This window comes from Artemia franciscana, chromosome 3 (genome assembly GCF_032884065.1).
Source record: "Artemia franciscana chromosome 3, ASM3288406v1, whole genome shotgun sequence".
Lineage (NCBI taxonomy): Eukaryota > Metazoa > Arthropoda > Branchiopoda > Anostraca > Artemiidae > Artemia > Artemia franciscana.
Window position 1 is genome coordinate 53951709 of NC_088865.1, and position 22257 is coordinate 53973965.

The following is a 22257-nucleotide window of genomic DNA, read 5'->3' on the forward strand; positions in this document are numbered from 1 at the left end:
TATGAGGGGATTCGCCCCATCGTCAGTACCTCGCTCTTTACACTAAAGCTTAAATTTTATCCCAATTCATTAAGAATGACCCCCTGAATCACAAAAGCCGTAGAATAAGTAGTTGAAATTACCGAAAATACTTTAGCGTAAAGAGCGAGGTATTAGAAGGAGGTGAGCCCCTCATATGGGTAATAATTTCTGTTTGTTTTAAGTTTTATTGCTGTTCCTTACTTCCAGCTGAAAAAGCTTTTTCACTTTTATTTTTTAATTGTTTTTTTTTTTAAATAATGCTAGTAAATCCTGCTCTCCCTTCATGGAAATTTTCTTCTCCCATTACAAATTCTCGAAGGAAAGTTCCCCCAGCATATCCCCCTCTTCTCAAACCCTCCCCCAAACCAAAAAAATCCTCTTGAAAACGCCTGTATACTTCCCAATAACCATTACTATATGTAAGCACAGGTCAAAGTTTGTAACTTGTTGCCCCTCCCACGGGGACTGTGGGGGAGTAAGTCGTCCCCAAAGACCTAGTTATAAGGTTTTTCGACTACGCTGAATAAAATGGCTATCTCAGAATTTTGATCCGTTGACTTTGGGAAAATAATTAGCGTGGGAGGGGGCCTAGGTGCCCTCCAATTTTTTTGGTCACTTAAAAAGGGCACTAGAACTTTTCATTTCCTTTAGAATGAGCCCTCTTGCAACATTCTAGGACAACTGGGTCGATACGATCACCCCTGGAAAAAAAAAAAACAAAAACAAAAACAAAAAACAAATAAACACGCATCCGTGATCTGCCTTCTGGCAAAAAATGCAAAATTCCACATTTTTGTAGATAGGAGCTCGAAACTTCTACACTAGGGTTCTATGATACGCTGAATCTGATGGTGTGATTTTCGTTAAGATTCTATGACTTTTAGGGGGCGTTTCCCCCTATTTTCTAAAATAACGCAAATTTTCTCAGGCTCGTAACTTTTGATGGGTAAGACTAAACTTGATGAAACTTATATATTTAAAACCAGCATTAAAATGCGATTCTTTTGATGTAGCTATTGGTATCAAAATTCCATTTTTTAGAGTTTTGGTTACTATTGAGCCGGGTCGCTCCTTACTACAGTTCGTTATCACGAACTGTTTGATTAATGATGCCATTACATTTTGGCTTTTGGTGAAAAGATTGCTAGTTGGTCTGAATTGTTGAGAAATGGATGTTTTGTGCAGAATTCAGGAGTTTTTCAAAATTTCTGGGTGAAAATCTGTAAATGAAGGCTTTGCTTTTGCCAGTATGTTTTGATTGTTAGGAATAAATAGGATAAAATAAATGTAATGACCATAGTTGAAATTTGATGATGAAACTAGACTCTCATCAGTTATGACTTGCAGGGCTCCCAAGAGCTTCCCTGGATTCCTATTGAAATATCCTATATACAACATTCATAAAAGAAACTGTAGGGCTAGAAACAGAGTTCTTAAACTTAATATGTGGCTAAAATACTTCAGTGCACTAAGTATTTGTATTGGGTTTTCTTGGCAACACTAGTGTTGGTACAAGTGATGGATCTATTGTAAGGGCAGGAATTATAACCTTTTTGTATTAAAATAAGATAAACTGAAGAATGTTGCCAGCCTTAAAACGATTATATTACTTGTAAGGTGCTTCTCTTGTCAGCAAGCCAAGGGTGTAAGTAGGCTTCTTATCAGGGAAGGAAGTAAGATGTGAAAACAGGAAATAATCTATACTCGTGTCAATGAATGATGTGGGTGTGCTTCTTGAGAAGGGGTGGGCCTTGCATTAACAAGACACATTGCAGATTAATTAACAAATTCAAAACCAGGCCATGGATAAGCATCTTAGGGAAATTGGCGCCTTCCTATCTCACATACCCAATGTCATTACCCTAAGGTTTAAATAGTCCTTGTGACAACATAAGATACCTTGTCACTAAATTGTATAAATTTTTTGCATGGATGGTCTTAGGAATGTGAAGACTAAATGTATTCATAAACTCAAGTCAGAACAACCTGCACAAGTTCATGAAGCAAACTCTAATACTATGTTTCACTCTCCTAGAAGCAGCAGAAAAATTGATAAAACAATGGAAAGCTGTGCAAACCTACTTCTGGATTTCGTCCCTAGGACAAATTTTTTGTTATCAAATGGCTGTGAATATAAGAAAATAGTCTTGTCAGTTAAGTCAAAGCTGCACCTTGACATGTATAGCTCTACCCATATAGAGACTCCTGCAGATATTTTTAGAATGATGAGCATCTAAAAGGATTTTGTAGTTTTGTGTTTAAACTTTTCAGAAAAAAATTGTTTTAGCCTTACTTTTAGATATGGTTTTTGTCTTTTATTTGTATTTTCTTGTAGAAGTTGAAGATGCTTTACCTAGTGACCATGATTTTTATGATGCTCCAAACCTTGTTTTGTCTCTTAAACATAAAGATATTGCTCTGGATAATGGTCCTGACGTTTCTGAGTCTTGTAAACTTGAGCCTAACAAACAGGAAGATTGTTTTCCTAAAAGCTAGTGAATGAAGCTTTAAAATATATCATATATAGTTTTCACTATAAGAAGTTTTCACTATAGAATGTAAATATAATAAAAACACAATTCAAACAAAAATATGAAATTCATTTCTTTTGTATTTAGATTCAAAAGTTATCTTATTTGTATGAAGAACAATTTTGTTTTTGCAATATAAATCTAGAGGTGTATACGAAAAATCAAATTGAACTTTATTAATTAAAAGGAATGTCGGGGTTTTATCAGGTATGAAATTCTGCACAGTTGAAATGAAAAATAAAACTTTTAAACTAGGATAATGTAAATTTGATGATTACACTTATGAATATAATGAAAAAAGGTGAGGTGTATATGTCTGTAGGTGTCCTTTTTAGCTATTTACAAGAAAAGTCTTGTAATTAGAGTCCTAGGTATGTGTTAATCTTAAATTGTAAAGGAAAGAAATTCTAGTGGTGACAAGAGACCTTGATGATTCAGAAGCAAGTGGTACAATAAAAATCCATTTATAAGTCTAAAACTCTATATATTTCCACGTGTTGAAGCCCTAGCAAGACAGAAATAATCCTCATAAAAATAAAGCAACGATTCATGGCTGCTAACAATCATGTTTTTTGGTTCTTAATCTGTAAATTGCTGATTGTATATTATTCTCTCAATACAATTACAATTCATGCACAAGATAACGAAAATTACAGCCTTAATCAAACAACTAATCTGAAACTATTTTGTTCTCTGTTGTTTGGTCTTAAACTTTAGCAGATAAAGACCATCTCTTTAAAAGTTTTATCTGATGTAAACTTTATTTCATTGAAAGTTCAGGTTTTTATTCATTTCTTATTCTAAGGGAGGAGCATGTATGTACTATTTGAATGTTGAGATTTGTAATGTAAACAAGAAGCTTTAAGCAAAATTAATTTTTTCATTTCATGTATTATTGCACTTGGATTTAATTTTTTTTTTTACCTTTATTATTTTTTCTGATCCTTATTATTTTGGGTAAATTAATGAGAATATGTTATAATAGTATCTTATTTTTTTCTGTCATTATATTTGTTGTGTTACAGGAGTTGAAGATACTATATCAGTTGATACCAAAAGACCCATGGAAACTTCAAATTGTACTTTATCACCTGAACATCAAAATCCGCTTGTGGATCCTTCACCAAAAAACTCCACTTTAGTGTCTGTCTTGGGTTCTCGGGATGGAGTGAGCAGTGGCAATGGTATGATTCAACCTACAACATTGTAGAACCAGTTTTAATTAGAACTAGTTATGCCAGGCACATACACAGGACTTTTTTTGGGGGGGGGGGAACCTTCAAAACAGCAGATATAAAGTAGCTCTTTTTTTATTTAGTAACTAAATAAATGCAAAAAGCACCTGTATCAGAAAATACAGATTAACTTTCATCTGTATAATTGTAACGGATGGGGGAAAGAAGACTGAAGCCTCAAGAGTAGGTTTTAGGCTCAAGTTATGTTCATAGCAACACATAACCAGTGATAAATCTATTATATCCTCCTGAAAGGGAAATTAACAGTGCAATATGGGGGCTGTGGGGGTAGTTCTTCTATTGTGAAAAAATTGATTTTAATGAAAAATGATAGTTTCCGAAAATTGACCCATTAAAAGCTGTACTTTATCCTGAAAAGGGGGGATAAATGCCCTAATATCAAGGATAATTCCATTTTGCTGTGGAAAGCAAACTCTCTTTACAAAATAAAAATAAGAGTACAATCACTAATAACTTCAAAGAGGGTAAAAAGTTAGACTGAAAACGGGTTAATAATTGGGCAGTGACTTGACCAGATAATTGCATGCTGTAAAATCCCAAAAAAGGCTTCACACATGTATCTAGATTCTTAATAAATGCCCTACTTTTGCCAGAAATCAAAAAAAAAAAACATGGGGAAATTAAACATTTCACAAAATTTCAGGGGGGCCCAAAGCCCCCCCCCCCCTGCGTACGTGCCAGAGTTATGGCTAAAGATGCATTTTCTTTTTCTAAAAGAACACAAAATATTTATGCTTAGTTTTATGATTCTGTGTGTTTTTCAAAGCAAGTTCAAATGCGAAGCTCCCTGTAGTGGGGTATCATCCATTTGTCCCACATCCATGAGACACATGGATGCAAGAAAACATTTGTACTTGGTTTTATGATTTTCTGTTTTTTCCCAAGCAAGTTTAAATGGGAAGCTCCCTGTTTTGGCTTTTCATCCATTTTTCTCACATCTTGAGACAACTAGAGCAAGAGACTCCATCAGATTTTGTTTGGAGTGGATGGGGGGGATATAATCTACATGCTAGGTTTTTGTTTTTAGTCAACATTGAAAATATAATTCTTACATTATTGTGTGATATCTGTAATGACAAAATATTATCTTTTGCTTCTTATTTTTTATTCTCTTCTCTAAAAAAAAACAACTTTTACTTCCTGATTCAATACACTCAATTTTTTTAAACTTTTTTGGAATTTTGAAGATTTTTCTGGTCATTATTTTTTAAGATGACTTAAAATCTAGAGCGTGATTTGGATATAAGATGCAATAGAAAGGTAGAAATATTGTATCTTGCAGGTTTTGGATTTTGTTACTATTACTGTAAAACTGTAATTGTAGCCATATACCTGAGAGACATAATTTTTAATTGCATTCTCGTGAACTGTTTAAATATGCAGAATTTTAGATGGAGGAGCATAATTCCTCAATGTTTGTCTCCAGAGCTGAATAATTAAATAGAATCCCCATTTTTAATGGGCTATTAAGATGTGCCTAGAACCTACTTGTCATAAAATATATCAAGATGATTTTCCTTTTGACATCTCTCACAAGAACTTTTCTGCTGAAACCAACTGTCTGAAATTTTCGTCTCTCGAGGAAGTCTCCCAAATCACAATATTATTTGGAAAGAAAAACTATTTGTTAACAAAAAGCTGAAATTTAATTTACTACAAACATCAGTTTGTTCAGAAAACAGAATAAAAGGGGGACAGGATAGCATTCCCTTGCATATGTCTATCCTCAGAACCTCACTTTTATTTTCTGCTGGCTATGAGTTTTGTGCTTCAATGGCCCTTGGACTTTCGGTAATTTTTCCGCGAATTTATTCTTCTAACTAAACATAATACAAAGTTTTTGGCTTTGTTAGATTCAGAAAGTGTGTCTATATTGAATTTACACGTCTTTCTAGTAAAATAATTTTAGAAAATGAAGAGGGAATAGAGGAAATTATTTTTTATAAGGTTTCCAACTATGTAGGCTAATGTTCTTTGTTTGTTTTTGTTTTTCTCTATAGACTGAACACTCTGGTAATGCTTGTTTTCACCTATTGTTGGTTTAAGGCCTCTTTATTTTATCTTTTTTTGGTTTATTCATTTTTATTTTATTTATTTGTTTTTTTGTTCTAGGATTAATCTATTCTACAGTGCACTGTTCTAATGGTGTTGCTTTAACGCAGCCCTTAGGCCCAAAACCGGTTGTTATGGTGAGAAAAATGACAAAAAAGGCTATAGAAGAATTAACAGTAGGTATCTGGCGTTGTGATGTTTGTGGAAAAGCAGAAAAATCATTTTTCATGCTAGATCTTCACATAGACACTGGCTGTGAAGAACTTACACCAATAGAATGTGTTGTTTGTCCAGCAGTAGTTCATGATTACAGAGATTTTGTTGTTCACATTATGGAGCACCGAATGGGGGAGAGGAGAAGATGTGCCATTTGCTTACAAGAGTTTATTGATGATATGAGACAACATATTTTTTTACATGGGCACTTTTCACAAAGCGTCTTCAAACTAGACTTGAAAGGGAATGTATTGCTAGCTGCTTTACAGACTCCATCTTCAAGCGTTTCCTTAAATTCAATTGAATCAGAAATTGAGGCAAACGAAGAAAGACCATATACATGTGATACATGTCACAAGAACTTTTCTCGACTGAATCATCTCAATGTACACCAAAAAGTGCATACAGGTGAGAGACCATACAAATGTGATGTATGTCACAAGAGTTTTTCTCATTCAAGCCATTTGTATAGTCACCAAAGAATACATACAGGTGAGAGACCATACAAATGCGATACATGTCGAAAGAGTTTTTCGGAATCAGGGTCTTTGAAAAAGCACCAAAGAACACATACTGGTGAGAGACCATACAAATGTGATACATGTCGAAAGAGTTTTTCGGAATCAGGGTCTTTGAAAAAGCACCAAAGAACACATAATGGTGAGAGACCTTATAAATGTAAAACATGCCAGAAGAGTTTTTTCCAAGTGGGCAGTCTCACTGTACACCAAAGAGTACATACAGGTGAAAGCCCATATACATGTGATACATGTCACAAGAACTTTTCTCGACTGGATCATCTCAATGCACACCAAAGAGTGCATACAGGTGAGAGACCATACAAATGTGATGTATGTCACAAGAGTTTTTCTCGTTCAAGCCATTTGTATAGTCACCAAAGAATACATACAGGTGAGAGACCATACAAATGCGATACATGTCGAAAGAGTTTTTCGGAATCATGGTCTTTGAAAAAGCACCAAAGAACACATACTGGTGAGAGACCTTATAAATGTAAAACATGCCAGAAGAGTTTTGTCCAAGTGGGCAGTCTCACTGTACACCAAAGAGTACATACAGGTGAAAGACCATATACATGTGATACATGTCACAAGAACTTTTCTCGACTGGATCATCTCAATGCACACCAAAGAGTGCATACAGGTGAGAGACCATACAAATGTGATGTATGTCACAAGAGTTTTTCTCGTTCAAGCCATTTGTATAGTCACCAAAGAATACATACAGGTGAGAGACCATACAAATGCGATACATGTCGAAAGAGTTTTTCGGAATCATGGTCTTTGAAAAAGCACCAAAGAACACATACTGGTGAGAGACCATACAAATGCGATACATGTCGAAAGAGTTTTTCGGAATCAGGGTCTTTGAAAAAGCACCAAAGAACACATACTGGGGAGACCATATAAATGAAATGCTTGGCAGAAAAGTTTTTCTCAGTTAGGCACTTTGGACAAGCAACAAAGAGTGCATACAGGTGAGAGACCATATAAATGTGATGCATGTCAGAAAAGCTTTTCTGAGTGGAGGAATTTTATTAATCATCAGAGAGCACTTACAGGTAACATTTAGCTTTACCAAAACCATTTAGTCATGAAGTATTTAAAAGACCTAATATGTTCCTTTAATGTCCATTCGAATAACCATCAGACAACTCATTCCAGGAAAATATTGAGTCTTTATCGACAAAGTATGTTAGAATTTTTGTTTCCAGCTTGTTTTTCTTCTTTTTTTAAGATCATAATTTCTATATTTTTATTGCAGTAGATTAAAATCTCTCTCAGATTGGAATAACATTTGTGTTATGATCAAATTATCAAACTACAAAAAAAGAAAATAAGGCCCAATTCTCAAGTATGTAAGAATGGTATAGCCTAGTTTAGTAATATTTTTTGGAATATATGAAAATAAATTTTTTGAAAAGGAATTCTATTAATTGTATTTGTTTTAGATATTGAGTCCTGTCAGTGTGTCCGTTAAAAATTCCAGATATGCAAAATCGTGTGAATAAATTAAATTATTCAAATCAAAAGTAAAGTGATTTTGTTGCTGGATTTAGAAAGGAAGTGAAAGTATTTGACAGGGGAAAAAATCTAGAAGGATACACAGGCTCCTTTGTCCTTTAATCTATTTTCCCCTGGCTCCCCCTCCTCTATATTTCTAAAAATGGCTTTTGGTATTTCTATTGAAAGAAAAACGACAAACAAGCTAATTGGCCAAGATCAAATTAGGTTTAATATAGTTAAAAGTTGTGAAAGGTATATATATAAAATAATAAGCAAAGAGGAATATTTTCTAATTTAAAAATACATTCAGTCCCAAAATCACTAAATAAGACCCCAGCATATTGTTTTGAAGCAGTAAACCACCTGTTTAATGATCAGTTTGAAATATACGCTTCCCCTGATTGTATTACCGGCTATTTTGCTTGAAATGTAATTGACTGGTTTTTATGCTTGCAAGGGAATGTTTTCTTGATTGTTTATCGTGTGTTGTATTGTACTGTTTTTGTCTTCAACATTACCACGATTTGAAATTTCATCTTTATTTGTTGTATTTTTGTTGTTGTCATGCGTCACTATTATTATTATTTGTTGTCATGTGTTGATGAGTTTTGTAATTTTTGCCATTTTCTTATTTAATTGGATGGTGACTTTTTTTTTAATAGAAGCATTATTTGCTTAAAGATCATTGTAAATTTTGGTTATGAGTTTTCTAGATGCTCAAAAGTAAATCCTGCTTTGTTGCCTGACCATGGCAGAACGATCGCATGAACCCTGCATATATATTCTTTACAATGGCCTGCTGTCCCTATATTGCCTATGATTAGGAAGTGAACCGTTGAACTCTTCTGAATCTAATATTTCTACTTGGGTGGGGGGGGGGGGTATACCTCCTAATTAAAATAGAGTTACTAACAGTATAATAGTCTTTCTCGGCCATTATATGTCCCTGGGCGAAGCACAAATTTGAAAGCACATACAAAATAGTGTATAGTACAATAAATAGGGTAGCTTTGATCTAAAAATCTTGAAAAATCAAGATAATTTTGTTATATTTTTCTTTAAACTTACGGACTTATGGTCTTTCGGTATAATTTCAATATGCAATGATTGGTAAATATCCAAAGCTGCTGGTGTTCATATAGTGAAAGCTGTACATATTCAAAATAGGTCTTCAAAGTTATCGTTGGGTGTGTTTAATTTTTAACAATATAAACTGACAGTTGACTTTGAATAAGAGTTAAAGGAGTTCGAACTGATATGCCATGTAATCTCCTGTTAGAAAATAAAAATCAAATTTTGAAAGAAACACAGACTTTACTCTAAAATGAAAAGGTTAAGAAAACTTAATTTATTGAAGTATCAAATGACTAAAGTCGACATCAAATTAAAATTTGGGACCGTGAGTGATTCAAAGCGCGCAAAAATATCCCTCTACTTTGTTTGAACGGATGAATCTGTCATCCTTGAGAAATGAAGGATCTATCCTTGTTTTTCACTGGCATATCACGTTCAACAAGTCGTCGAAAGAAGGGGCATTTACGTAAATGCCCGAAAATACTTTAAACAACTTATTATGGTAAATTTCAGCTCGAATTAGTAAAGTATAAGATTACCTCAACTGTCATAGATAAGCAAAAGTCAGACAATAGCCCCTTTCTCCAGACTCCAGAGCATTACAGCTAATATGCTTATCCCGAGGATTTAATTTATTTTTCAATTGTTTTTGTTTCTACTTTTGAAGGTCATCAACAGCTTGTTTTCCATTCTTTTGATCCTGTTAATTCGGGTTGATAAACCTCAGCCTGGTAAATAAACCTCATAATTTGTTAAGGAAAAGCCATGGACCTATTCTGAAAACAGTATTTAAAAATCTATCGAAACTTCCAATGGACCAAAATTAAATTGCTCTAAATTAGTTTGTGTCCTTTTTAAGTGAATTTGTGTCCTTTTCGTTAAGATCTGATTACTCCTTCTTAAGTTAAAAATACTTAATTTTTTAGAATTATCCCCCTAACTGCCCCAGAGAGCGGATCCGTTCTGGTTATTCTAACGGAAATCTAAAAGTTCTAGTGTCCTTTTTAAGTGACCTTGCTCTAAATTAGTTGAAAATTGGAGGGCACACAGGCCCCCCTTCCACGCTCATTTTTTCCCAAAGTCACCGGATCAAAATTTTGAGATATGCTTTTTGTTCATCGTAGTCGAAAAACCTAATAACTACGTCTTTGGGGACGACTCAATCCCCCATCCCCGGAGAAGGGGCTGCAAGTTATAAACTTATAAGTCTCGGGTAGGGGGTTACGTGGGAAGATCTTTCCATGGAAGAATTTATCATGAGGGGAAGAGAATTTCCATGAAGGGGGCACAGGATTTTCTAGCATAATTTAAAAGACAATGAGAAAAGGCAAGATTTTCTAGCATAATTTAAAAGACAATGAGAAAACGAATAAAAAAAAAAGTTTTTTCAACTGGAAGTAAGGAGCAGAATTAAAACTTAAAACAAACATAAAATTATTACGTATATAAGGAGGTTCGTCTCCTCCACAATATCTTGCTCTTTATGCTAAAGTATTCTTAGTAATTTCAACTATTTATTCTACGACCTTAGTGGTTCAGGGAATTCTTAGAGGATAGGGAAAAAATTGAAACTTTAGTTTAAAGAGCGAGGTATTGACGAGGAGGGCGAACCCCCTCATGTACGTAATAAAAATATACATAATATAGAATTTCGTTGCATAAGTTAATTCTTAAGTTACGGATATTTATTACTAATGAAAACGATCGTAAAAAAATAAAAAGTTCTACTTACCTTTTTAACTAACCGAAAATTGGAGGACAACTGGGCCTCCTCCCCCACCTCTCTTTTATCGAAACCGCCCGATTAAAACTTTGAGAAAGCCATTTAGCCGAAAAAAGTAAAATAATATGCAAACTTCGTTTTAATTCGTACATTGACCCAAATCAAAACCTGCATTAATTCAAAAAGGTTCAGAAATTAAATAAAACAAGAGCTAAGAGCTCATATGGCACTTGTGACAAGGTCGGAAGAGCCAAGAGCTCATATGGTATGAGCACTGGCAAAATTCCAAGAATCAATAGATTAATTTAAAAGGAAAATCAGAGGCTTAATGCCGGTCAGGATTTAAAATAAGAGCTCTTATATGGAAATTCATTAAGATCCGATAACCCACTCGTAAGTTAAAAATACCTCATTTATTCTAATTTTTCCTCTTCCTTCAGTTCCCCAGATGGTCGAATTAGCGAAAACGACTTTATCAGGTCAATTTGTGCAAGTCTCTGACATGCTTACCAATTTTCATCGTCCTAACAAGTCCAGAAGCACTGGACCCAACTAACTCCCCCAAAGAGAGCGGATCCAGTACGGCAACGTCAATCACGTATCTATGACATTTGCTTACTCTAACCACCAAGTTTCATCCCGATCTCTCCACTCTAAGCGTTTTCCAAGATATCTGGTTTCCCCCTCCAACTCCCCCCAATGCCAACAGATCTGGTCGGGATTTCAAATAAGAGCTCTGAAACATGAGTTCCTTTTAAATAACAAATTTCATTAAGATCTGGTCACCCGTCCTTAAGTTAAAAATACTTCAATTTTTCTGAATTAACTTAGAAGCATCCCTAAGCCCCAGATCCTCTTGCATAGCCTGATAAACTGAAGCTTTGGACATACCATTTCTAGTGTTTCAAATTGCGACGGTTTTACTGAAAAAGATGTGATGAAAAAGAGAACTCTTTAACTTTTTTTTTATTACATTAAAAATGTTTTTAAAGTAGTCCATATTATTCAACGAAATTCACCAGTTTTAAGAACAAAAAGATGTATGGATAATCTTGAATCAATTCTGCAATACAAGCTGTTTGAGCTACCTTCTTTCAAAATTAAGTAACGGGTCAAATAAAAAGCTAACTAAAAATACGTCAATTAAATAACATTACAGTTCAAAAACTATATAAATAAAATATTATTTAGGACTATCATCTTCAGGTGATCATGAAGAGAGTAGCTAGCTCTGTGCTTCAGTCTGCACCCGGATCCCATGCATTGCTTTTATCTCCTCTTTGAGAGCCTGAAAAACAAAAAGAAGATAGTTACAAAAGAAAAAAAATTTGTCACAAATTTTCCGGGATTATCTTTCTTTCTTTCTTCCTTGTATCTTGTTGATTTTTATTTATTTTTTTTTTTTTACAAAAGGGAAAGAGTTACTACTGCTTGAGAAAAAAAATAAATTTAACAGGGTTATACTTCTTTATTACTTCTTTTTATGATTTTGAATTTTTATTATTTTATTTCTTTCGCCAGTCTCTTCGTAGTTATTTTTTATTTGGTGATTCAAAAAGTGTCAGAAGTTATGCCTGTTGTTGTCCCTTTGTTTACCACGTCAGAGGCATTTTGGGAATGATGATGTAATTACTTTGTTTAGCATTTGAATCAATTTTTATCAATACGAAATGGAAGCAAATTTTATCAATATAAAATTTAATATGACAATCTTGCATCCACTACTATGTTAACATTTACAGAAAACGATAATATAACTGCTTTATTTATTAATTTTGTTAATATGTTGTTCTTTATTGTTTTTTTCTTTTTTTGGAGGGGGGGGATAAAATGTTAAAAGTTAGACTTGCTCTTTTTCTGCTGTTTCACAAGATCGGAAGCCAATTCAGGAGTGATCATAAAGCTGCTCTGTTAAGCATTTATTCTGTGAGAACCAAATTTTAATATTTGTAAATAAACTCTTAAAATTATTGTTTTTTTTTACTGATAGAAAATTTAAAATCATTTGGTCACCTTGTGTTTCCTGAAGTACTACTAGGCCAGGAATCTTGCGGAAGACAACGATGTAATTGCTTTATTTTATATATTTTTTTTAAATACACTCATCAAAAATCAAAATTCTAACATCGCAGCACAAAGCCGCCTATTCCAAAGAAGAAGTAGGATGTATTCGTTTTTTGACAGCAGTTACACAGAGGGTAATCACTGATTTGGGGGAGAACGTCTTCCGACTGGGAAGTTCGAACGCGTCGTAATTTCCAACTGTTGTTTAGGGGGATGTCAAACTAAAACAAAAGACACTATGTCCATCCATATGCCTTCTCATGGAGGGGTGGACGTAGAAACTCCAGAGCGGGCTCAATCGGTTGGATTATCCACCTTCATTGTGATAGCCGTTTTTTTTTTTTTCAAATAATCAGAAGGTCTAATAAATATGCCTTCTGATATGGCTAGACATCCACATGCCTAACTTAATTAAAATATACTAAGTGCATCAAGGTTTTATTGTATGCATTCTGGTAGTCAAAAGAGCTTATCTTCAATATCTCAGCAACGACTAAGTGTATTAGGTCGAAACTTTTAGGTAATGGCAAAAACGGAATTGAACTAAATCATTAGACACTATTTTCATCCAGGTTGTCAAAAGTTATATCTACAATATCACAGAAGCTACTAAGATTATTAAGTTGAAGTCTTCAGGGAATTTTGAAGAAGCGTTAAAATAAATTAAAAGACAATGCGTACATAATGCTATGAAAAGGGCATAACTGTAATATCTCAGGAGTGTATTACGTGTGCTAGGTTGTAACTTCCAGAGACGTTGAGGGAGATGTTGAATTAATCCAAAGGGAACTATGTGCAATCAGGTTGACAAAAGGGCATATCTACAATACCTGTAGACACGTCAAGGCTATTAAATCGGAAATTTAAATTGTTTATAAGAGGGACGATAAGCTAAATTAAAAGCCACTATTACAGGCAGGTTGTCAAAAGGGCGTATTTACATTGCTTTGGGAGTAGTTAAATGTTTGAGTTTGAAACTTTCAGGAAATACTGAGGAGATACTATACTGAATGAAAAAACATTGTATGTATTTGGGTTATTAAAACGGTATATCTGCAATATATCAGAGTCAGCTAATTGTATTAAATTGAAACTTTCAGTGACTGTTGAGGGGAATGTTTACTTACATGAAAAGCCATAACGAACATCTAGGTTATGAAAGGGCACATTTGCAATATATCAGGAACAAGTAAGGCCTTTAAGTTGAAGCTCTCAGGGAATTTTGAGGGGGAATATTGAACTAAATCAAAAGGCACTATTCATCTCGGTTCTAAAACTGATTTATATGTAATTGAAACTTTGACGAAATGCTGAGGTGGGTGTTTTAACTCGACCAAAAGACACAATGTGCATTTCGGTTGTGAAAAGGCCGCATCCACAAAGTCTCATAAGAAGCCAATTGCATTACGTTGAAAATATCAGGGAGTGTTGATTAGGATGTTGAACATGCATTCTGGTGGTCAAGCGGGTGTATCAGCGATACCTCAGGAGCGACTATGGGTATTAACTAGACACTTTCAGGAAATTTTGAGAGTCTGTTGAACTAAGTGGAAAGGTGGTATATGAATCCCGGTTGTCGAATAGGTGTATCTTCTATATCTCAGGATGAGCTAAAAGAATTAGCTAGAAACTTTCAAAGAAAATTGGGGTGTGTAGAATTTAATGAAAGGACATTATGTACGTCCAGGCTGTTAATATGCCATATCTGCAGTATCTTGCAACATCTGTAGCACCAGATAAGAATATTAAGTTTAAACTTCAACTGAAGGATGAGGGATAGGCTACAATAAACCAAACTAAAACACGATATTTGCATTCAGGTCACCAAAATAGTGTGTTTCTAAAATCCCAAGAACGACTAAAGATATTAGGATGAGAGTTCTCAGGGACGGCTAAGGGTATTCAGTTAAAAATTTCGAGGAGTATTGAAGAACATATTGAATCAAATCAAAAGATAATGCATACATCAAGGTTGCTAAAGGATGTATGCAAAAAATCCCTGGTACTGATAAGGATATTAAATTAAAGTTTTCTGGAAATAATACAGACGATGTTGAACTCAATTAAGAAAATTATGTGTATCTTTACATTACAATGAGGGAATTAGAAGCAAGTGCTTTTGTGATCCTTCCTAGCCCCTAGTTATATGTTTGACATGTGTAATCTAAGTGAACTAGAAAGAATATTCAGTTCATGCTTTTTGGGATAATCTTAATACTAAGAGCTTATTGCGAAAACAAATTTATGGGAATTTTGGAAAATAGCATGAAACCCCAGGAAAATGCTAATGGATCAAAAGGTTTCTTTTCGGAAAATGCTGGATTTGGTAGCGCTTCACCTGTGCTCTATGATTATTTTATAGACAGCGCTATTTAAATACATCACTGAATATAGCAGTATAGAATGCTTGGAAGTTTATCAGAAAATTTGTTACTATTTTCTATACTTTTGTTGAAAATGTTGATTATGGCCTTGGGGATTATACATCACTTCCTACCTCCATGCTCTCCTCATCATTTCCTTACAACTAATTCTGTATTTATCTGATGACTCAATGAGAGCAAGGATGTTTTGGCATCAAAGTGCACCCTTTGAGGTACCTCCCTCTTAAATAAAAATTTTCTGGAAACATTACAGAGGATTTTAAAGTCAATTAAAAGAAATCATGTGCATCCTAGTTGTCAGCATGTCGTCTTTTACGCGCCACACCAAGTGATATGATGTGAAAACACGTCAAAATCATAAATATGAGAGGTTAATGTATCAGAAATAAAGAGAGCTAAGTAATGCTTCTGATAAATATTCATTTCCTCATACTATTTCATTAAGATATAATTATTTGAGCATTTTCTCAGGAGGATTCTTACAATTGATATTGCTCTTAAATCAAAAGTTTAACTGTAAAGCTTGATTCAGACTGAGCGGGGTTTATACAACAATTATATTGAATCCATGCAATAGCTATGCTGAATACAATCGAAGCTTAATCATTTCGATTAGAATCTGATATTTTACTTCTTAAGTAGAGAAGCTGAAAACTGGAAAAAATTTAGTGCATTCCAGTTAAAAATTACAATATTTACCAATAATAACACTTCGGAAATCGAAAATGATAATAAACAGTTCGAAAAAGAAGTGTTTCTAAGTAAATTAAAGAATTATATCTAAAACTGAAACAAGCTGAAATGAAGTCCTTTAACAAATTTAAATTAAGACCATCATAACTTACTACCAAAGAAAAGTTAAACTCGAAACAAAGTGACAATAAAATAGATAACTACACCAAACATGAAAATACCAGATACTGATATAGATGAATAAATAAATCCTAAACAAGAAGAAATTAAGATGAACACTCAAGTCAAACTCAAAACGAACAGAAATTACTAAGAGCAGCAGTTTGTCGACTGCCGACACCCCCCCCCCCACTTCTCGTAATACTTGTAAAGCCTTGCACTTCAGTATAAACTAAATATATTTTTACATAATCACATTCTTGAAAAACTCCTACGTAATATATGAATTTCAGGCTAAAACGCCAGCCAAAATCGCCTGGTCTTAGACAAAAACGCCTGGCCCAGCTCCGAGCAAGCAAAACTGAAAATAAAAAATCTTTGTGAAGCAAAATAATGAATCTTTAATTGATCATATTTTCCAGAACTAATATCATTATATATCAGACTATTATGTATTTTAATAGTTTTTTCTCACCTGATTATTATAATGTTTTTACTTTATTTTTGGTTTTCGTCCACCTCTTTAAAAATTAAACCACGCTGTGCAAAATAAATATAGATTTTAATAATGCAAATTTTGCAAGTTCTTAGAAATTCTTCGTGTGTGTGTGTGTGGGGGGGGGAGGTAATGGCTAAATTCTGGTTTGTAGTAGTTTCTGCTCTTTTCAAGCTTTACTTCAGATTCATCTTATGTACTTATTTTCTTTTGTGTTTATCTATTCATCTATAAGAGTATTTGTTACTTTTATGTTTGATGTGAAAATTATTCTAATTTCTTTTAATTAGTCTTTGATGGTAATTTCCGGTTGCTTTAAGTTTGAATTATTGTATGGTTTTATTTCTACTCGTCTTAATTTTAAGTATAGTTCTTTACTTTTGTTTGGAAAACTTCATATTGTGAGTGTTTTTTTTTTAAATAATCACTGTAAAAAGACAATGCTTTTCATGTATGTATTGTTATCAAGTCTCTTTTTTAGACTTGTGGTTACTATTATGCAAACTTACTCGTTACTACGCGTCACCTCTGTGATTGCTTATGGAGAAATTTTAGCATTAATTCTAAAATTTTGGAAAATTGGGAATGTTGGAAAATTTGTTTTTTCCAACATTCGGCTCGTACCAGCTCGTGAGATCGTTATCACTGACTCTCTGACTTCCTCCTTTCTTTCAAGAGCAAGATTTTTGAGGATGCTACAGAATACAAGTTATCAAGTGACGGTTCATAGGCCCAAACCAGACTTACCTCTTTCACTAGTTTGTGTTGCTTAATCACTGGCAGTCCTTTAAATTCCTTTGATGCGACAAATACAGCATACATAGCACCACATCCACCTTTAATGATGAAATGATTAAGAAGTAAACAAAGAAACAAATGCGACACACATAAAAATCAACAAAAAACCTCCTAATACTTACGAATAAATAGTTTGCGTTTTAACTACACCATCCACTGGAACTTTGAAACCAGGTATTTGCCAAAGGAATCCGGAACAAGTGTTGTAAAATTACCGCAAAATAAAAACTCATTAAGTAAAACTGGTAAAATGAGGTAAAATAGGGTAAAACATGATATTCCCTAGGAAATTTTAGGGTAAAATTGGTATTTCAGAATTACCTTGTAGCCACAAAACCAAATTTAAGATTTCTTTTGAAGCATCACTTTCACATTTTCATGAAATGCTTTGATGATTCTAATTTTCCTGAGCTTAGAAAAAGGTAATGCACCTTCATCTAGAGTTTCATCACTTTATTTAACAGTCTAGTTTATCACTTTATTTTTTTTTAATACCATTATTTGATAGTAAAATTATATTAGGAAATTTTTTTCTATGTTCAAACTTGAGAAATTACCCTTACAGCCTTGCACATTTAAGTGGCTGTATTCAGCAACATTTTTCATATCATATACATTTTATTTTTCATTTATTTATAAAAACACCGAAAACAAGTAAAACAGTGGTTTGTAACACTTTGATTAACTAAGCACTGAATCACAATAGCAGAACATTCAGTCACTTTCAGTCATTAAGACCGTCTTCAACAAGATCTACTGACAAATCTAGCTCCTCTTGTTCAGACAAAGTCCTGGATAAGGTCCTGAAGATTATATATCAGTTTGTACCTCCAACCTCTCCTCGTCTCTCCCTTAGAACTAAATCTGTATTTATCTGCAGTTCAAAACAAGTGCTAGAACACAAGGGCCGTCAAACTAGAGTAATAAATTCTTAAAGTCACTGTAGCCAGTAACAACAAATTCTGCAGCAATTTATTGAAAAGCAGGCTAAATCTCAGAAAAGGACACTAGAACTTCCGATTTCCCATTGACTGATCCCTCTCAAAAACTTATTTGACCACCCTTCCACATTAACTGACTCTGGGAAAAAATAAATGAACAAATAAAAAAACAAAACAAAAAAAAACAAAGTTCTATATATATATATTTTTTATTTACATTACTTAAGTATTTGAGTCTAGTTGTGTTTTTTCTTGCTCTATGCTGAAGACGCCTTGTTTTATATGTGCGAAATATTCGTTATATTTTATTCTATTCGGCTTCCTTTTTCTGGCCATAGACCCGTTGGTTACTTTCAAATTCTTTTCTCTGTTATTTCATGAAAAAATAGAAAAAGAAAAAATATGTTCAATACTCACCAGAAATGTCTTCAACGACAATTTCTGAAGGATCTGGAAACCTCTGGGCCAAAACTGTTTTTATTTGATCTTGACCTGAAATACTTGAACAGTTCCTTATATACTTGGGTAAGGCATTAATCCTTATTCGCATCTAAAATGAACAAAACTCATACATTAATAAAAACTCAGGGAAAAATTTTTTCCTTGATTTTTGAAAGACCTAAAGAGCATTAACTTCAAGTAATACTCTATTTCCGTAGTTCAAGTAAAAATGTGGTTTTTAAAATAAAATATGGACTATGTTGACAAAGTCTCAGATATCCCTTTTACATTGATCCCAAAAAAAAAAAAAAAAAATGGTCTTTTTTCAATGTTGTAGACATGGATCAAGATATAGATTTGCAGCATAACCAAATAATTGCCTAAATTAGGTTATTTTTCAGTGACCATCAGGATTAATAAAGAAAAAAGGAACTACAACAAAAATTCAGAATAGCTTGTAACTATTCAACAGGCTTTCCAAAGACTTTTCTTTAGGAAGAGATTTTGGGTTCAAAATTTAGCATAGTTGAACTTAAGAGTTTTTGTATTCCACAAGTAGTCTTCAATTTTTTTTTAGTAAAGCTTATTGTGATCTGTATAAAATGAGTATAACTAATGGCATTACCAAATTAGAATTACAGCCCATTCAATGTCTGAGTGTATCTGAGTATGAAGTCAATGTTACTAAAAATCACAACTACATTTAACTCTGTTTCTTGATGGTCTTATAGACTGTATTGTGAGGAACAAACTCAAATTAGTGGTACCATTGAGTTTTTCACTCTTCTTGTGAGAAGTGAAACTTCACAAAAGTTGTTTTTATCATTCTTATTTCTGTTCTTTTGTTTGATATTTAATCCAGTACATCAGTATTGATGGCATCCTATACTACAAGGCACTATATGTACACCTAAAACTTATTGTAATATAATAACCTTTTACAGCAAGAGAGAGGGAGAGGGGGAGAGAGAGAGAGAGAAAAACTAAGATATCAAACTTCATTAAACTTTAATTAGCTTCATTAATCTCTTATTAACTTCAAATTTGAATCAGTACCCTCATGACTTATTTTTCTTATTAACTGAATTGTAGATTTGGAACCTTTTATGATTAAAACGTTTTTTAAGTAAGGTTTGAGTCTGAGCATAGCTTCCAGTGCTTTAAAAATGGAAAACAACTCTGTTGACAAAATTGAAGAGTTAGCTGGGACAACTGAAGGCAAAATCAAGGATGCCAACCCCTGCACCTGCTTTTGGGTCTTATACTGAACCATCTATGAAAGCCTGAGTATATTCAGGACATTGTGTAGACATCTAATTGGCAAAAACCTGACCAACATATTGAGCTGTGTACTAATAATTGTCCTTAGGAATTAACTGAAGATGACATCCAGGTCCCACCATTTAACAAGGTGGAGATTTTGAAAAAGAGTAATTATCTGAAAATTCAATTTCCAATTTGGGTGATCTTTCAGATATTGGCACCAAAAAGACAATAAATGATGGGGAAGAAAAGGATTTGTATTTTTGTAAAATATTGGCTTCTCTGCACATTAGCCTAATCTTTCATAGCAGGTAGTCCAGCAAGCTCTATAACATTTACAACTGTATTATGTTTGTGGAGCCCAAACGCAATTCTTAAAAATGTGTCTCTAGGGCCATTTCTTTCAAAATTATTCTCAAGGCTCTTTTTTGGACCTATTCATTTTTATCTGACTCTTGATAAAAAGCCAAGGTGCCAAACTGGACATGCATATCCAAAATGTAGGAGGACAGAGGATGGTATCCTTAAGGAATGGGTACAGGGACACATTCAGGAGTTTATTAAGGAGCTTAAGCAAGGAGATGAACACACTACCTTTGTGGATAATATTGTTAACATGGATATCCCACATTAAATTATAAGAAATTATGACACAAAAAACTTCAAAGCTGATGCCAAAACTTTTTGAAGAATTGCATTAATAATAAAAGGTGGGCATTTAAGGAAGCAAATTGTTGTTGTTTTGAATTTAGAGGGGTCGACAATCATATCTAATTCCAAGGCATTGTATGCAATATCATTGAGGATACTCACAGGATTACTGATTATATTTCTATAGAAGGTTTCAATGACTGCAGATATCAACAAACTTCTACATTGGGGGATTTCTTAACAAGACTGTGGATGTTAACTGAAAAAAATACCGTGGGGTACTTCATTGTGAACAGGGATGGGATTAGAATAATGATTCTAATATTTGACCACTTGTGATGTATTTGATAGGAAAAAGGCAACCGAATTTCACCAGGAAAAGATAATATTAAACTCAGTGGCAAAATTCTGAACTAATACATTGTCATTGACAAAGTCAAATGCTTTTTGAAAATCAAATTACATTAAACAAAGCCAGGTATTGGACTTTTCAAGAAATTTTCTTTGAGAGTACCTTGGGTTACTTCATTGCAAACAGGGTAGGGATTCAAATAATGATTCTGTCCAATTCCCAATGCTGAAATACAAGGAAAAAAAAAGGGAATTGTGTTGGCTAGTAACTGATAAGATAATGTAGAATGGCTTTGGATGAGAGATCTTGTTGGAAGCAAGGAACCTTTTATGGCTAAGGTGATGCTGCCATAAAATAGTTGACATTAATAATAAATTTATTCTAATGCCTCTTTTTTAGTCTGTAAGTAGGTTTTTTTTACCTTAGCTGACTTTAGACTTTATTTCTGATCCTTATTGATGTATGTATTTGGAGTCCCTTTCTTGCAATGTAGTTAGCTTTGACTATACCAGGGCATAGTACATTGCACCATTTTTGAAACCTTTATTGCCAGGAGATGAAGTGAGCAATATTTAAAATAATTTTGGTAAGTGTTTGTTAATTCAGGAAAACTTATTAAGGAAAAATAAAAAGCTTCTTGCAGAATCTATCAAAACATAGGCCATTTACCTTTATTTTTAATAAACTTCTTTTATCTGGTTTAGTTTGACAAAACACATTCTTTTTAACAAAATGATCATTCTGCAGATCTGTTATCTTTTTGTTGCTTTTTTTATTCTTTGATATTATAACATGTAGACAAATTGCAAAGTATTAGAACTGCTAAATAATTATTTTCTGCCAATAGTCTTTCAACATTTTTCTCAGCTTAATTTGACTGCTCAACATCTTTCCAGTATAGACTGTGTCCACTGACAGTATCCATATAGACTGTATCTAAAGATAAAGTTGTTGCTTTATGCTTCTATTGATAAGATACTATGCATATCCTTATCCCTCTTTAGATTATTTAAAGAACCAGCTTTTTAGCTACAAAAAAAAGATCTAGATCTTATTCTCTACAAAAATTTCTCTCTTTGTGGTAAAATTTTATATCCTGGTTTCAGAAACTTTTT

At 33.5% G+C, this 22257-nt stretch overlaps 2 protein-coding genes across 6 annotated transcripts in view; one reads left to right on the top strand and one right to left on the bottom strand.

Moving 5' to 3' along the window:
- The window catches only part of LOC136025417 (uncharacterized), a 101285-nt gene that overhangs the window by 12928 nt on the left and 66100 nt on the right, over positions 1–22257 (bottom strand). For 2 of the 4 annotated variants that reach the window (XM_065701442.1, XM_065701441.1), the window contains exons 7-9: positions 18853–18985; positions 17444–17532; positions 12026–12188 (exon numbers count right to left, since the gene is read on the bottom strand). The exons of the other annotated variants lie outside the window; for them this stretch is intronic. The gene's annotated coding sequence lies outside the window, so the exon portion shown is untranslated. Of the gene's footprint in view, positions 1–12025; positions 12189–17443; positions 17533–18852; positions 18986–22257 lie in introns of those variants that run through there. 4 annotated transcript variants of the gene reach the window in all.
- LOC136025415 (zinc finger protein ZFP2-like) lies at positions 2421–8912 on the top strand. Of its 2 annotated transcripts, XM_065701437.1 has the most exons (3): positions 2421–3736; positions 5921–6736; positions 6989–8912. In XM_065701437.1, exons 1-3 carry the CDS (start codon positions 3616–3618, stop codon positions 7504–7506), a joined length of 1455 nt encoding a protein of 484 aa, XP_065557509.1. In that variant the 5' UTR covers positions 2421–3615; the 3' UTR covers positions 7507–8912. The 2 variants fall into 2 exon arrangements, with proteins under 2 accessions (XP_065557509.1, XP_065557508.1); XM_065701436.1 differs by having other exon boundaries at positions 2422–3736; positions 5921–8912.